Source organism: Macrobrachium rosenbergii, chromosome 7, assembly GCF_040412425.1.
Source record: "Macrobrachium rosenbergii isolate ZJJX-2024 chromosome 7, ASM4041242v1, whole genome shotgun sequence".
In the NCBI taxonomy this organism is placed as follows: Eukaryota; Metazoa; Arthropoda; class Malacostraca; order Decapoda; family Palaemonidae; genus Macrobrachium; species Macrobrachium rosenbergii.
Window position 1 is genome coordinate 36,663,727 of NC_089747.1, and position 17,500 is coordinate 36,681,226.

Sequence of the window (17,500 nt, forward strand, 5' to 3'; positions counted from 1 at the left end):
TAAAACACAGATTTGCCACGTTTAAAAGAATAAGCAACCATTTGTAATAAATTTATGCGGGAAGTATGTTGTTTTCTGTTATTCTTATTCTGATGTAAATTGTCAGGAAGTGTCATATTTCCGATTTTTGGGATTATTTCTTCTTACATGCCGAGAAGAGAGAGATAGAGAGAGAGAGAGTATATTTTTTTTTTATAGAGTTAACGGGTAGCTTGGAATTAAAAGGAAATGATCTCATCCATCTATACTAGTAAGCATACACACACGAACACTGATACATTATATATATATATATATATATATATATATATATATATATATATATATATATATATATATATATATATATATATATATATATATATATATAATCAGAAAGCTACAAACGTCCTTTAATATCCAATTCACTCTACCTCGGAAGTAATATATTTTCATATATGTTACCGAAGGGGAATTTTTAGTTGATAATAAGTCCACCGTCCCGTGGGGTCGAACCAGCGACGGACGAGGAATCAGGACTACAGTGACACACTAACCAGTCGGCCATAATATGGCTACGTCCGACAAACGCACTACACGGTCAACATGGCAGAGGTGGGTGGATATCGTCTCCAAACGCAAAACACCTGAGTTCGACGGGTGAGTTGATGGGAGATGGTATTCACTTATTATATTACCCTCTCTTGTGGCCGACTGGTTAGTGTGTCATTGTAGTCCTGATTCCTCGTCCGTCGCTGGTTCGACCCCACGGACGGTGGACTTATTATCAACTAAAAATTTCTTCGGTAACATATATGAAAATATATTACTTCCGAGGTAGAGTGAATTGATATTAAAGGACGTTTGTAGCTTTCTGATTGTATATGAATCACGGTGATGATGTGTCATAATATATATATATATATATATATATATATATATATATATATATATATATATATATATATATATATATATATATATATATATATATATATATATATATATATATATATATAATATATACATACACATATATATACATATATATATGTATTGTGTATACATATATATATATATATATATATATATATATATATATATATATATATATATATATATATATATATATATATATATATCAGGGTGTTTCAAAATTAGATCCCCCCTCTACAGCATAAACTAAAATTGATATGGACAAAAACAAAAGTAATTCAGAGCAGGTATTTATTTAAGTTTCTCTCTGACTATTTAATATTTTGTGTGGCCTCCATCTGCCTGTACCACAGCCTGCATTCTTGAGGGGTATGATTTCAGCAAATTGCAAAAAAGCTGAGACTCAAACTTCATTTCCCTGAGCACTTTGGTCACCCCACTTCGCAGGCCGTCGAGGCTTGGTATACCATCATAGTTCACTGTGCATGCTTCAACACGATCCTTTAAGATGCTATCAACGTTTTCACACATTAAGGTCAGGGGAGCTACGTGGAGATTCACTTGACGAGAAGAAATCGATACCACTGTTTCGAAGCAGCTCCTGTGTCTGAAGAGCCTTGAAACATGGTGCCTTATCATGCAAAAATGTGACTTCTTCAACAGATAACACATTTTCAGGATCTTTGAGGAAATGAAATACTCCACCAGTAAGCACAGTTTCTCTGAAGTATTCGCCGTTCCATGACTGTCCTTTGTCTTTGATGATCCACATTAACCATTTGGCTGTGAAACAGAGAAAAATTCCCAAACATTCAGGAAATTTCACAACTTGGCGATAGCGCACATCATTGCTGATATCATCCAACTTTCAGCCCGAATGATGTTATTTTTATGATTTGGCTTCCTGACTGTGTAAATGATGAATTCATCTGATGCGGCAACATGGAGAAAATCAGCTTCATCCCAATCTTTAAGAAATGAACCACAAAACCATGCACGGTCTTCTCTCTGTTGCTGAGTGATGTTGGGCATGCTGATAACATGAAATGGCTTGATACCAGATTTTTCAACTCACGGTATAAGCACTATAACTTCTCTTCTTTCCCCTTTTTGTTTCTAGTTCAAGCGCCAATTTACGTAAAGACTTTCTTGGTCTACCCACTGCCTCAGCTATGATGTCTTTGACTCCTGAGAAAGGACTTCAGGCCTTCCAAGATTCTCACTCTTTTCACGATGACAGTCATATGGATTTTTGTTCCAGTTTCTTTTAACAAAGGATTCATCTCTTTTAATGTATTTAGCTATCCAGGAACGTGAAATGAAGGATGTGCCAGCATCCGTGGCCTCTCTGAAGGTTATAGCCCAGATTCGGTCAATCCATCTGATTTCCTCTGAGTCATCAGCCATGGCTGTATCTAACTCCGTCACTCAGTTTGAAAATACAAGAAACGTAAAATGAAAAATAGCTTAATAGAAACTTAAAACAATGCACTTGGAGACAGGCTATAGCAGAAAACTTCATAACTTTCCATTTGTTCTGTGGAGGGGGCTCTACTTTCACCAAACATATATAAATACCCGGTATATATATATATATATATATATATATATATATATATATATATATATATATATAGGTGAAAATATAAGATATATATATATATATCCACATTACCACAGGTGAAAAATAAGAAATGGGTGTTCTGACTTTATTTCCAAGCCATTGACGAAGGACTGATACAGAGTATGAGAAGTCACAAATATATATACTACAAGAACAGTACTGACAACATACACAACCGTTAGAGGCTACATATCCCCACTCAGGCCGGTGTCGAGGTAGGCCTTTAAAACTCCTTTGGCTAAAAATCACAATAGACTCTCAGGGGACATTGCTGATAAACAGACCATACCCCACCTCAGATCCACACCTGACAGGTGTCATGGAGGCGGAGTTTGGAACACCTGACAGGTGTCATGGAGGCGGAGTTTGGAAACTCATTAACATTACTACCCTCTCACTGTTAATGAGTTTCCAAACTCCGCCTCCATGACACCTGTCAGGTGGATCTGCGGTGGGGTATGGTCTGTTTATCAGCAATGTCCCCTGAGAGTCTATTGTGATTTTTAGCCAAATGAGTTTTAAAGGCCACTCCTACCTCGACACCGGCCTGAGTGGGGATATGTAGCCTCTAACGGTTGTGTATGTTCGTCAGTACTGTTCTTGTAGTATATATATTTGTGACTTCTCATACTCTGTATCAGTCCTTCTTCAATGGCTTGGGAATAAAGTCGAAACCGGTCAGACCTACACCCTGTTTCTTATTTTTCACCTGTGGTAATGTGTGATAAATGAATCACGTATAAAAGTGATAATAATATATATATATATATATATATATATATATATATATATATATATATATATATATATATATGTGTGTGTGTGTGTGTGTGTGTATGTATGTACATGTATATATATATATATATATATATGATTATAATCACTTTTATACGTGATTCATTTATCACACATTAGAAGTCACAAATATATATACTACAGGAACAGTACTGACAAACATACACAACCGTTAGAGACTACATATCCACCCACAGGCCGGTGCCGAGGTAGGAGTGGCCTTCAAAACTCATTTGGCTAAAAACAATATACTCTCAGGGGACAATACTGATAAACATACCGACCATAGGCGACTTCAGATCCACACCTGAGAGGTTTCAGGGAGGCGGGGTTTGGAAAACTCATTAGTACCGCTGCCCCCGTAGTGTGTTTACAAATATAATAATCTTATTTCCATACATCTTTACTGCCTACCTTAAAATTTAAACAATTTACAAATTTCTTTTGATATTAAAGGATCAAGTTTATACATCCCTTGACTGATGTTCATGTTATGGCTGTAACTTTCTTTTATAAAGCTAGATTCAATGATATTCCTTTCCAGTGCATTATTGGAGTATACAATCCTTTTTTCCCCTTGCCAGTTGATAGCATGATTGTTCTCACTAACATGTACAAAAATACCACTGTTCCCCTGCGCATATCTTACCCATTTTTTTATGGTGTTCTATTCTTTTTTCCAGTGCTTTACCCGTTTGGCCAATATAAAAGCTGTCACATGACTTACATTGAATTTTATATACACAACCTTTAGTGTTGTCGGGGAGTTCTTGATAAGTACATGTTCCATTGTTTTATTGTTCTTAAGTGCGACATTAACACCAAAATTCTTAAGAAGATGAGGGATATCTTTCATATTATTATTATAAGACAGTACGAGCAAATATTTTGTGATGTAAGGTTCTTTTTGATTTTGATACATAGTCTTTTTTGCTGCTTCTAATGCATTGTTTAATACACTGTCAGGATATTTTAGTTTCTTGCTTGTATTCCTAATCTTATCTATATCCTCATCAATATATTCAGGGCTACATACACGTAATACCTTAAAAACATAGATGAAGACACTGATTTCTTAACTTTATTGCTTTGTCCGGAATAGAAATGCACATGGGAAGAAGTATTAGTAGATTTTCTATACGCACTATATTTAAACCCATTGCTATTTCTTCGTAAGAGGACACCCAAAAAGGGTAAGCACCCATCATTTCCCATTTCCACAGTGAACTTAATTGACGGTACTAATTGATTTAACTTGGCAAAAAAGTTATTTACATCTACATTCGTTAAAAAAATTCCCGTGTTAAGTAACTTATATATTTAATTTTTTGAAAAGAAAAAATTAAACAACTTAATTCCACGCAATGTAACATGGTTTAGGTATGTTGACGACATAATTTGTGTATGGCCAGGGAACGAAGATGTAAGTAACTTTTTTTGCAAAGTTAAGTCAATTAGTACCATCAATTAAGTTCACTATGGAAATGGGAAGTGATGGGTGCTTACCCTTTTTGGATGTCCTCATACGAAGAAATAGTAATGGGTTTAAATATACTGCGTATAGAAAACCTATTAATACTTCTCCCTATGTGCATTTCTATTCCGGACAAAACAATAAAGTTAAGAAATCAGTGTTTTCATCTATGCTTTTAAGAGCATTACGTAAAGTATTACGTATATGGTAAAGCACTGGAAAAAAGAATAGAACAGCATAAAAAATGTGTAAGATATGCACAGGGGAACAGTGGTATTTTTGTAGATGTTAGTGAGAACAATCATGCTATCAACTTGAAAGGGGCAAAAAGGTTTGCATATTCTAATAATGCACTGGAAAGGAATATCATTGAATCTAGCTTTATAAATGAAAGTTACAGCCATAATACGAATATCATTCAAGGGATGTACAAACTTGATCCTTTAATATCGAAATAAATTTGTAAATTGTTTAAATTTTAAGGTAGGCAGTAAAGATGTATGGAAATAAGATTATCATATTTGTAAACACACTACGGGGGCAGCAGTACTAATGAGTTTTCCAAACCCCGCCTCCCTGACACCTCTCGGGTGTGGATCTGATGTCGCCTATGGCCTGTATGTTTATCAGTATTGTCCCCCGAGAGTATATTGTGATTTTTAGCCAAATGAGTTTTGAAGGCCACTCCTACCTTGACACCGGCCTGTGGGTGGATATGTAGTCTCTAACGGTTGTGTATGTTCGTCAGTACTGCTCCTGTCGTATATATATTTGTGACTTCTAATACTCTGTATCAGTCCTTCGTCAATGGCTTGAAATAAAGTCGAAACTGGTCAGGACCTTACACCCCGTCTCTTATTTTTCACCTGTTGTAATGTGATATATATATATATATATATATATATATATATATATATATATATATATATATATATATATATGTGTGTGTGTGTGTGTGTGTGTGTGTGTGTGTGTGTGTGTGTGTGTGTGTGTGTGTGAGTGAGTGTGTGTGTGTATATATAAATATACATTATACACATATATATTTGTACGTATGTGTGTGTTTTGTGTATGTATGTATATTTCTGTCACGGGAATAAAAGCATGATATATGATATAAACAGAGCATATGGTCGGAAGCAAAGTGAAATACGGGAGTCCAAGATCTTTCACCTATATCTTTCGCCTTGGGGTAAAGGTGAAAGATCTTACTGTAGTTGTTTCGTTTTCCCGGTGGCCTCGGAAAACCCGAGTCCTTTATTCTTTGCGCATGTTTGTGTGTGTGTGTGTGTGTGTATTGCCCTCTTTGCAAACAATCTAAACTCCAGCCTTCATTTTCTAACATGTTTGTTTTCCTCTCCCTGCCCTGCCCTCCGCCACTCCCTCAGAAGCTGGACAGGAACGACGTCCCGGGACCCAAGGGGTTGCGGGAGTTACCTCCACCGCCAAAGACCAGGAACAAGCCCAACTCTCGTGACCCCTCGCCCACTCACGGCCACGGGAAGCCCAGTCAACTCCCACCCGCCCGCGCCACCAACACGCCGCCCAAACCACCTCCCTCACCGCCCAAGTCTCCGTCGCCGCCGCCTCTGAAAGTCCCGTCAGCGCCCCTGCCGGACTTGCGGCACCAGCTCCAACCAAACAAGACGCCCTTACCACCGTCCTCGCCCCGACACGGGCAGTTACCTGCCGCCCCTCCAGCCCCCTCACCAGCCCCATACAACCCCCCATCATCAGCGTACGTTAACTACGACGAACAGACATTGCCCGCCCTTAAACAGTAAGTGTCACGCTCCTCGCTTCATCTGGGCCTCGTAGCCTCTTGAGAATGAACCTCGTCTTCTGATGGAACTGAAGGAGTTTTTTCCCTTTTTCCCACTTTTAATGTAGAGCGAACCGTCCGTTCAAAGCATGAGGCCTCGATTTTCTGTAGCTAGGTAGCTATGTCTCTGTGTACATTGTACTTAGTAGCATGTAGACACTAAACTGTAATTATGTGACTCGCTCCACAAGAATTGAATGACGCCATAGAACTAGTTCTCTCGACTATCGTCCTCTGCTTTGGAATTTAGCCTTAATAATCTGTAATCGTATATCCTTTACTGTTTTGTAATTCGAGTAGTTTAGAGTTGTACTGAGTCACAGCTAATCAAGGAACAATACCCAATACCCAATGAGGATATTTTTAATGTCAGTTTTTTTTACAGACATCATTGATTGCTCATTTTTTATTCGCTATTGAAAATTATGTATGATGTTTATTTGGTAGATGCTTAAAGTTATCATGAAAACCAATTAAATGACAGTATTGGGGGAATGTTTTATGGCATTATTTCATTTCTGTTTATGCATGCTGGTAAACATTGTAAAGTGACAGAATTAGTAATGTTGAAATTGAAAACTGTGTAGTGATTAACTTAATTTTATAATGTCATTTTTTTGTGTAAATGAGTAAAATTCTTCTTTCCTTCTGTTCTTCTGTTGGATGTCTGAAAAGATGGCTTTTTGATACCTATATTCTTACTGAATATCACAAGAACATTTTATAACTTGGTAATGCATTACTTTCTTTTCTGGTTGTCCTCTTGCAAGTTACTGTAATTTCCATTTGCTGTTGTATGCCATCATCGTCTGTGATCATTTTCATTGTACATTAAACGACAGCATTTAGCAAAATACCTCATGACTAGATCATGCTATAACCTTTGCCTGAGGCTGACTCTATACCTTCAGGGCTTTTCCTTCTGGCTGCTACTTTTATCTTCATTTGCTCTTTCATTACTGTCTATGACCATTTTGTTAGAGCCTAAGTCATTGTTATTGTATTAAGTAACCAGTTTTATATTCTCTTCTTCAATAACTGTTTCTTTATGTTACAATGCTTTTAGAATTTTGCTTGATGTATCTTAACAGAATACTGTTTTCACTGTAGTTAGCTTTGTGAAGTAGAATTATAGATACTGTATCGTATATGTGTATTCCTGCTTGTTAGTAGTATAGAAATAAAAGCATTAACTCTTGCTTTATTTTCTAGTTAACGTTTGATTGCATGCAAATGTTTCGTGTAGATTGTTGAACATTCTCTTGTGACAGCACTCATACTACCGAAGGTAATGTAAGATTTCTAATTACGTAATCTTTTCATTTTGCAGTTGGAGTAATTACTTTCTTTCTGCTTTGTTTTTTCAACTATCAAAAGTGACCGCTGATAAGTTTGATTAGAGTGTTTTTTTTTTTGTATTATCGTAAAAAAAAGTCAAGAAAAATTTTAAGGATACTGTTGTCGTTGCCAAAGAGTCTGAAGTTTTCATTAGCGTGCCCAGACAACCTATAGGTCAAGTGCGTCCGATTTTTTAATAGTATGCTGCCAGTGAACGATAATAAACCGCCGGACTTGTTGGCCGCTGCTATAACCGATGAGTTTTCGTTTGTGGTTTCTTTCATGGTTGTGTTCAGTGGTAATGTGCTGAGGAAATAGTTTTAGGAACAGCCAAATGCAGTATGATTCAGTGGTGCCTACAAAAAAGAGAATATCATTCAGTAAGGAAGAATTTATTCTACATATGCCAATTTGTGGTATGCTCTTCGCTATCAGCTCAGTGGCTGGTTAAACTCAGGCATCCTTAACTTTCCTTCGCTATGGTCAAATGAAGAGTTTATATTTTAGAGACATAAGCCTACTCTGTGTCAAAAGTTAATGAAATGTTCTTTAAGTATTCACCTGTGTATTAGCCACTCACTTGTTTTGTATGGTCCAGCCCTTTAGTTGTTTCTTTACTCTAAACAATGACTTTATTCGCCCAAAAAATATTGAAACAAATGGCAATTTCTCTGGTAAGTGGACGGGACCTTTTCTGGACTTCAAAAACGCAGAAAGGAATATTTTGAGGTTTGCTTTTCCATGATTACCTTGTATCAGAAACTGTCTCCAATATCGTAGTATGCATTATGTCAACCAAACAAATGAACTTTAATTGCTGGTTACATTACGCTCATTCTAAGTGAAGAGAAAGTGTAATAACAATGGACAAATATCCATTCTGTAGAAACGGAGCGTAAAACCTACAATGAATAAAGTATGTAAAAAGAAGAAATCAGATAATAGATGATATTATTGATAATCCTCGTTTTTGTTAATCCTAAATGATTTTAACAGTACTTGCTATAAAATCTTTTCAGCTTTTCTATAGGGAGCTTTTAGGCGACGAATAGAGGATGACTAAAAAAAATACCAATGACCGGTTTCTATTATCTTTAATGGCAATTGGTAAGGGAAGTTTGTTAACACAATATAATAGATCTTTAAAGTAAGACATTTTATACATGGTGTTTATATTGTACAGTCATATGTTTTAACATTATACATTTGTATTCTTATTTTTTGAGGTATATATATATATATATATATATATATATATATATATATATATATATATATATATATATATATATATATATATATATATATATATATGGGAAGACGATATCCACTTACACCTCACTTGCTGGCCGCGTGGGTTAAAATTCGTCCACTGTAGTCCTGAGTTCTTGTCTTCGCTGGTTCGAGCCCACGAGACGACGAACTTATTATCAACTAAAAAATTCCCTTCGGTAACATATATGAAAATATATTATTTCCGAGTAGAGCGAATTGGATATTGAAGGACGTTTGTAGCTTACTGACTGAATATGAATCACGGTGATGTGATAAAAAAAGTCATATATATATATATATATATATATATATATATATATATATATATATATATATATATATATATATATATATATATATATATATATATGATTATTATCACTTTTGTACGTGATTCATTTATCACACATTACCACAGGTGAAAAATAAGAAACGGGGTGTAGGTCCTGACCGGTTTCGACTTTATTTCAAGCCATTGACGAAGGACTGATACAGAGTGTGAGAAGTCACAAATATATATACTACAAGAACAATACTGACGAACATACACAACCGTTAGAGGCTCCATATCCCCACTCAGGCCGGTGTCGAGGTAGAGTGGCCTTTAAAACTCATTTGGCTAAAAATCACAATAGACTCTCAGGGGACATTGCTGATAAAACAGACCATACCCACCTCAGATCCACACCTGACAGGTGTCATGGAGGCGGAGTTTGGAAACTCATTAACATTACTACCCTCGTACTGTGTTTACAAATATGATAATCCTATTTTCATATATCTCTACTGCCTACCTTAAAGTTTAAACAATTTACAAATTTCTTTTGATATTAAAGGATCAAGTTTATACATCCCTTGACTGATATTCATATTATGGTTGAATCTAGCTTCATAAAAGAAAGTTACAACCATAATATGAATATCAGTCAAGGGATGTATAAACTTGATCCTTTAATATCAAAAGAAATTTGTAAATTGTTTAAACTTTAAGGTAGGCAGTAGAGATATATGAAAATAGGATTATCATATTTGTAAACACAGTACGATGGTAGTAATGTTAATGAGTTTCCAAACCTCCTCCATGACACCTGTCAGGTGTGGATCTGAGGTGGGTATGGTCTGTTTATCAGCAATGTCCCCTGAGAGTCTATTGTGATTTTTAGCCAAATGAGTTTTAAAGGCCACTCCTACCTCGACACCGGCCTGAGTGGGGATATGGAGCCTCTAACGGTTGTGTATGTTCGTCAGTATTGTTCTTGTAGTATATATATTTGTGACTTCTCACACTCTGTATCAGTCCTTCTGTCAATGGCTTGGAAATAAAGTCGAAACCGGTCAGGACCTACACCCTGTTTCTTATTTTTCACCTGTGGTAATATATATATATATATATATATATATATATATATATATATATATATATATATATATATATATAGACAATACACATATATATACTGTACCTTATAAAATAGATTGACAGATATGTAGATTGTGTAGCAAGACTAGAAACGAAACGAATTAAGGTTTGAGCATTTTTATTACCACAAAGAAACAGAAAGCCAAGAATTTTTGCAGGTCAAGAAATTGTTCGGAGACAGATGCTGATTCGAGACACACACCCATTGAAAATGTATTTGCATATTGCATATTCATAGCTCTTTGTAAAGAAGATGGACAGAGTAAAATAGAAATACCTAAGTGAATTTACCCCGAAAGTATTTTCTAAACGGAGTTTTATAGAAGCGAATATTTTTCACACTATAATTTGGCCATCAGGAAATTGTGCTGTTCAGGCCAGTGTATTTCCAAGTATGTTTTAATGAATCTTTTAAAACGTTTTAATCAGTAAGTTTTGTTATGGAAAGAAATAACCCTCAACCATTTATTAATAATACTTTGACGCAAGGATGAGAGTATATTAAATTTTAAACACCTTGATATGTGAAAAAGATTCAAGAAGATTTCAGAATACATTTAGGCAACAATATACAAATAAATTTGTAAAGAAAGGTTTATTTTACTCAGCACTATAAAAATATCGAGGACATGAGTTAGCCTTATTTTAAATCTCAAAAAAAAAATATGTAGGGAACCAATATATTTTAAAATGAGTATCTTTATTAGAATGTGAGCATCGTCGTACCTAGGAGATAAAATATAATAGTATTATTGATCATTTAAAAAATTCTTAAGACGTACAAAGATTTTGAGAATCGTAAAAAATGTTCGCAATTCATAAAGCATAAAATTTCACATGCAGTGACTTCTCTTGTTTCTCTTAAGGTTTTATTATGTTGTCAAAATACATACAAGTTTTTTACCTTCATTTATGTGGGCCGATGCATGAATACATACAAAAAAATATGTTTTGCCAACATATTATTGGGTGGACGTTTCTGTGTGTAGTGTGCTATATCACATATCTTTTGTCTCTCACACTGCACACACAAACACATGCATATATATATATATATATATATATATATATATATATATATATATATATATATATATATATATATATATATATATGTGTGTATATATATATATATATATATATATATATATGTTAACCGCCTGGTTCGAAGGACAGTCTTTATATTGAAGAATGTGTTTTAAGAACAGAATTTTAGCATCTCCCCTTTCTTGGGATGTTACTGGTAATCGTGGCCTTACCTTGGGTCAGCAGATCCTTCTCTGTTCGTCATAAGCTTCTCTCTAAACCTATCATTACACAAAGGCCTACTGGAATAAGACACTGATTTCGAAAACTAGACTTTATTAATAAATTTAACGAAAGTAGCTCAGCAAAGATTACGGTTATGAAATGGAGTGTCTCACTCCCTCTACAAATCGATGACCCAACTAAAGAACATACTGATTCTCAAACCAGCATAGTCATTGTTTTATGCCAAATAATTATAGTGATTAATACCCTGGTCAACAAACAAAGTAATGAGGTCATACAGACCACAATAAATGTCATATCGTAATATAAGAGTCTAATATACCACTTCCATATCCATTGCCCTCCAGGACAATGTTCGAAATTCTCCTTATGTAATTGAATAACTATAAACAATTATTCTGAAATTAGGAGGTCCAGTCTGTTTGAGCAAAAGGACAGTCATTTCAAATTCAGGCCAGTGGTGGTCTTGTGTTCAATAGTGCTCGCTTATGACTGGAAAGGGTGGTTTTGAAAGAGGAAGCTTTGTGAATCTCCATACTGGTGTGCTCTTTGATTACTACACACCAAGTTAACAACACATCTTCGCAATTATAGTTCACGGCAGTTTCTCCCCGAGAGACTCAAGTGTTCCTCTCGTTATATATTTCCGGTGCATCGGTTCAATGAACGATCACATTGTATCTATGCGCTCAAAACACATTCGTCAGACATTCTTCGCCACCGGCATCATCGTCTCTACCAGCGGAAGTGCCCTGCTAGATCGTCACATTCTTTTCCAAAGGTCACCTTCGTGATTGTTTGGGAGTGTGGAACGAAGGATGAGATGAAACCCAGATGGGGTGGATAGGATATGTGATGGTATAAAGGAGGTACTGGAAAGAAGGGGAAGCTTCATTATCCAGGGAGCACAGGAGTATGTGCAAGACAGAGGTAGATAGTGTAGTGTGCGTATAGGGCCTTGATGTGACGCTGGTGGGCGTTCTGTGTAGGAGTATAAGGCAGTTATCGTTGTGGATATTTCCTGTCGGGAATTTCATTGACGTTTCAGCGGGTTAAGTGTGGATGTGGGAGTGATCGTTGTCTTTTCTTCACTCTTGAACCATTCCCTGTTAAGGGAACGGTTTCATGTTGAAAATCGACACACAACATATATGTGTGTATTTGTGTATGTATGCGTGAGTGTGTGCTAAAGCAAATTCCTGATATTAGAGACGATCTCATTGGCGAAAGCATCATTTACTGTAAATGTCCGTGTCATTGACCTAAATGTTACCTTTCGCTCAACTATCACAACGCTAGATTAATTCTTACTTTTGTAAAGAATTCTGCACAGCCTGATGAGATTCGGAATTCAGATGTGAATAAAACAATTAAAAAGTTTGTTAGGTCGAGAGTTCTAATAGAAAATTCTCGCAAATATGTTTTAATCTGGAAACAGGAGCTCAAATGTAATGGGGTTACGTGTTATGAGTTCATGCAAGAAATGATTTAGTTTGCGGTTTACTCTTCTCTTCAGAGTAATAGAAATCTTGTTAACTGTTGCATGAAAGTGGTTTTTGTCAAAAATTTATTGTGATTTGTTTCTGCTATAAAAAAAACTATTTAAGGTAAAATCTTACTGAGGAAAATGACTTTGCATAAAAAATGTAGATATTGCAATATTTCTTTTTGATATCTGCAGCTAAACATTTGTGTACCTATGACATTTGTTCTCAAATGCATTCATGTACGCATATATCAGTATTTTATATTTATATATGTATGTATGTATGTGTGCATGTATGTACGAGTATGTATGTATATCATTATCATCATCCAACACCGCGTGTCGCAAAGGGTCTCTGAAATTTTCACCTCTCATGTTTTCCTGTGCCTCACATCCAACAGCTTTGCAATGATTCTTCTTCCTCTCTCACAATACTCAGTCAGTAAGATCTGAATTTTTCAACTTTTCTGGCGTCCACGGGGCCCCAGCTGACACTATTGCGCATCATTCATCCTTCCAGGGTTGTGCGAATGACATGTAACAGCTTTCTCAAACTCACCCTCATCATAATCTCATCCATGTCTGGAACATCCGTATATCCTATTGATATCTTTTCTTAACGCAGAGAATCTGTATTGAATATCATTGTTTCTAAATATCTGAAGTATTCAACCTCACAAATTTTTTCTCCATCTTGTTTTATTTCATCCCTCTGTCCTCATTATTACTTTGTTTTTCTTAAATCCATTCTCGAGTGGCATCTGTGTAGAACACTAGATGTATGGTGCACTCTATTAAGCAATCTTTGTCTCTTGGGGTTTATCTAATTAAAACATCATCATCTGCGTATTTTAAGTCTGTCTACGTTTCTCTCATTGCTGGAGTCTACACCTCTTCCATCTCAAGCACTGTTTTTCTTTGTAAACTTCATGGGTAGGGGAAACAGTAAGGATGACATAACTTCGCACTGTAGCACCCCGCACTCTACCACAAATTTACTTGACAAACTTCCCGCAATATTAACATTCCATCTATTTTGTTTATAGATAGTTTCAGCTAGCTTCACATATTTAACGGGAATACTATAGTGATGCAAGATCGTCCATAACTTTGGTCATTGGGCTGTCAAATCCTTTTACCCATTCAATAAAGACCGTCAGAAAATTATTTCTGAGGCCCATACACGGCAGCACAATAAATATTAACGCAAACATTTGAACTGTGCAACTCCTGCCTTGTGTAAAACCAGCTTATCCATCTTCAATCTTTTTATCGATTTCTTTCTCAAGCCCATTAAGAATAATAAAATTGAAAATTTTAATCATAACCATTGTAAGTGCAATGCCTCTTTAGTCAAAATATTCTTTCAGGTCAATTTACTTTGGAACCTTTGTTATGACAGCCAATTTCCAATCACCAGGTTTTATTTCCTCATGCTGTAATCCACAAAGCAGCCTAGGTAGTATATAAGGTGTCATTTCTGCAGTGATTTCATCACAGCTCCTTGCTTTTCGTGTGCTAAGTTCCTTTATAATTGATTCCACTTCAAGAACCGTGAGTGTATTCATTTTTACATTCAGGAGGTCTTTAGCTTCTGGTATATCAGTCAGATTATCCCTCATGCATCTCATATTCATGACCTCACAAAGATGTCTCGCCGAGCATTGTCTTGCCTCTTCCTCGGATCTTATCTTTAACACAGTCCTCATTGTATTTCCCTTGTTTTTTTTTTCACTCACAGATATTTCACCAATTATATTATTCTACGTGTTATCCTAGCACCAACGCCACTCCCTGAATTAATGACTTTTTCAGCATCATCCACCTGTTTTTCTAGTCTTTCTTTTTTTTCCTTACGCTTCGCTTACTATCACTTTCCAGATCTAATTATTTATCATGTTCTCCTCTGCCTTCTCCATCTCCTCCATGAAAGTGTTCTACAAATATCCTTTGCTTATTCTTATTCTTTAATATATCCTAGACTAGATCTCACCCGATATTCAAGGTTTCCGTCCCGTTACCCTTATCCCACTAATTGATTGATTGTTCATCTTCAAGAACCTATATTTTATTCTGGATGTTTTTATAATTTTGTTTGTTTGGTGTTTTTCATTTCAGCTTTAGTGTTTCAACGTCAATTTGGTGACTTCCGACAACACCTGCTCTGTACTTTTTCTCTCTCGATTTAGAGTGAAGTACTTATAGCTGTGTACTTTATTTGGTTTCTGTGACTGCCATCTAGAAACGTCCAAGTGAACCTCCAAGTGCACCCGATTTTCTTTTGCAGCCTCTTCTTTGCCCATTACAGCCTCCAAACCTGAGCTCATTGTCCCTTACAACTTTTGCATTTATTTCATCAGTGACAATTCTCATATCTCTCTCTGGCTTCCGTCGTTAACATTCTGCAGTTTAATATTAAATTAACATTTCTCCAGAAAGTTAGCTTTTAGGCGCATATCTCATTATAGTAGTCATTCATAAATACATATATATATATATATATATATATATATATATATATATATATATATATATATATATATATATATATATATATATATATATATATATATATATATATATATATATATATATATATATATATATATATATATATATATATATATATATATATATATACACACACACACACAAAAAAACGCTGAGACCCGTCGATATACGTGTTATCTTCGAACATCTTGTCTGGAATTTGGAAGGCGAATTTCATGCCTCCGGGAATATCGCGTTGCAAAAGGAACTTAGTTTTTCCTCTTATATCTTTTTATGTGTTCCAGGCAAGAAAACCAATATTATTACCGGAAGAATAAGTACCTTTCACTTTTATGAAATGACTCAGTTTGACTCCATTCTCTCTCTCTCTCTCTCTCTCTCTCTCTCTCTCTCTCTCTCTCTCTCTCTCTCTCTCTCTCTCTCTCAACAATAATCTTGTTAATGTTTGTGGATACAATTTCAGATTTGAGAAGGAATTCGCATTAAATTTCCAGTTCTAAGAGAACTAAATTCTGAATGAAAGTAATAAAACTTTTTAATTTGCCAGCCAGAAATCTTTCCATTAGAGACAAAAAAATGCCTGTCATGAAACTTTCCATTACTAATAAAAATGCTTGTCGTGAATCTTTTCATTAATGGCCAACAAAACGCTTGCCATGAATATTTCCATTAATGTTTAATAAAATTCTTCGTCATGAATCTTTCCTTTAATGACAAATAAAAAAGCTTGTTATGAATCGTTCCATTAACGACCAACAAAATATCATGAATCTTTCCATGAGTTACTAATAAAAATTATTTTCACGAATATTTCTTTCAATGGCAAATGAAAAATTTATCATGAATATTTCCACGAATGACCAGCAAAATTGCTTGTCATGGATATTTCCATAATAATAAATAAATTAATGAATTAATGAATAATAAAAATGCTTATCATGAATATTTCCATTAATGATCAATAGAAATGCCTGTCATGAAATGTTCCATTAATGATTAAAAAAAGTTTGTCATGAATATTTCCACTAATGACAATCACAAATGCTTAATTGTATTTCAGTAGCCACCAACTAATATCTGTTTTCAATTCCAATTACCAAGCTAATTATGCTTTTGAATGCGCCTCATTCCATTACTTTCACGACTACAGAGTTGTCCAATTTATCAGTAGACAAAGGCTTCAAAGAATGAAGAAAAAGTGACATTTCTGGTTTCGATTTTTTAAGTCTTCAGTTTGCTGATTCATTACAAAGAAAATGAAAAGGTTTTCATCTTGAAATATTTGCAGCAATAAACGGGATCAACGAAAGGAGAATATTATTTCAGGACTGGTTTGCTCAAACTCAAATCACTATAATGCCCAAGCGGATCTTCAGAGGCTTAACACACGTGTCTACACACAGACACACACGCACATATACAGTATATATGTATATATATATATATATATATATATATATATATATATATATATATATATATATATATATATATATATATATATATATTAGAAATAATCAACACACAATCACGTGTGGAACAGAAATAAATTTCTGACTCACATCGAG

At 35.0% G+C, this 17,500-nt stretch overlaps 1 protein-coding gene across 3 annotated transcripts in view; it reads left to right on the forward strand.

Moving 5' to 3' along the window:
- LOC136840304 (centrosomal protein of 104 kDa) overlaps positions 1 to 17,500 on the forward strand; it is a 571,779-nt gene that overhangs the window by 460,812 nt on the left and 93,467 nt on the right. For all 3 annotated transcript variants that reach the window (XM_067107005.1, XM_067107007.1, XM_067107006.1), the window contains exon 7: positions 6,197 to 6,588. In XM_067107005.1, the coding sequence (XP_066963106.1) occupies positions 6,197 to 6,588 (392 nt within the window). The remainder of the gene's footprint in view (positions 1 to 6,196; positions 6,589 to 17,500) is intronic.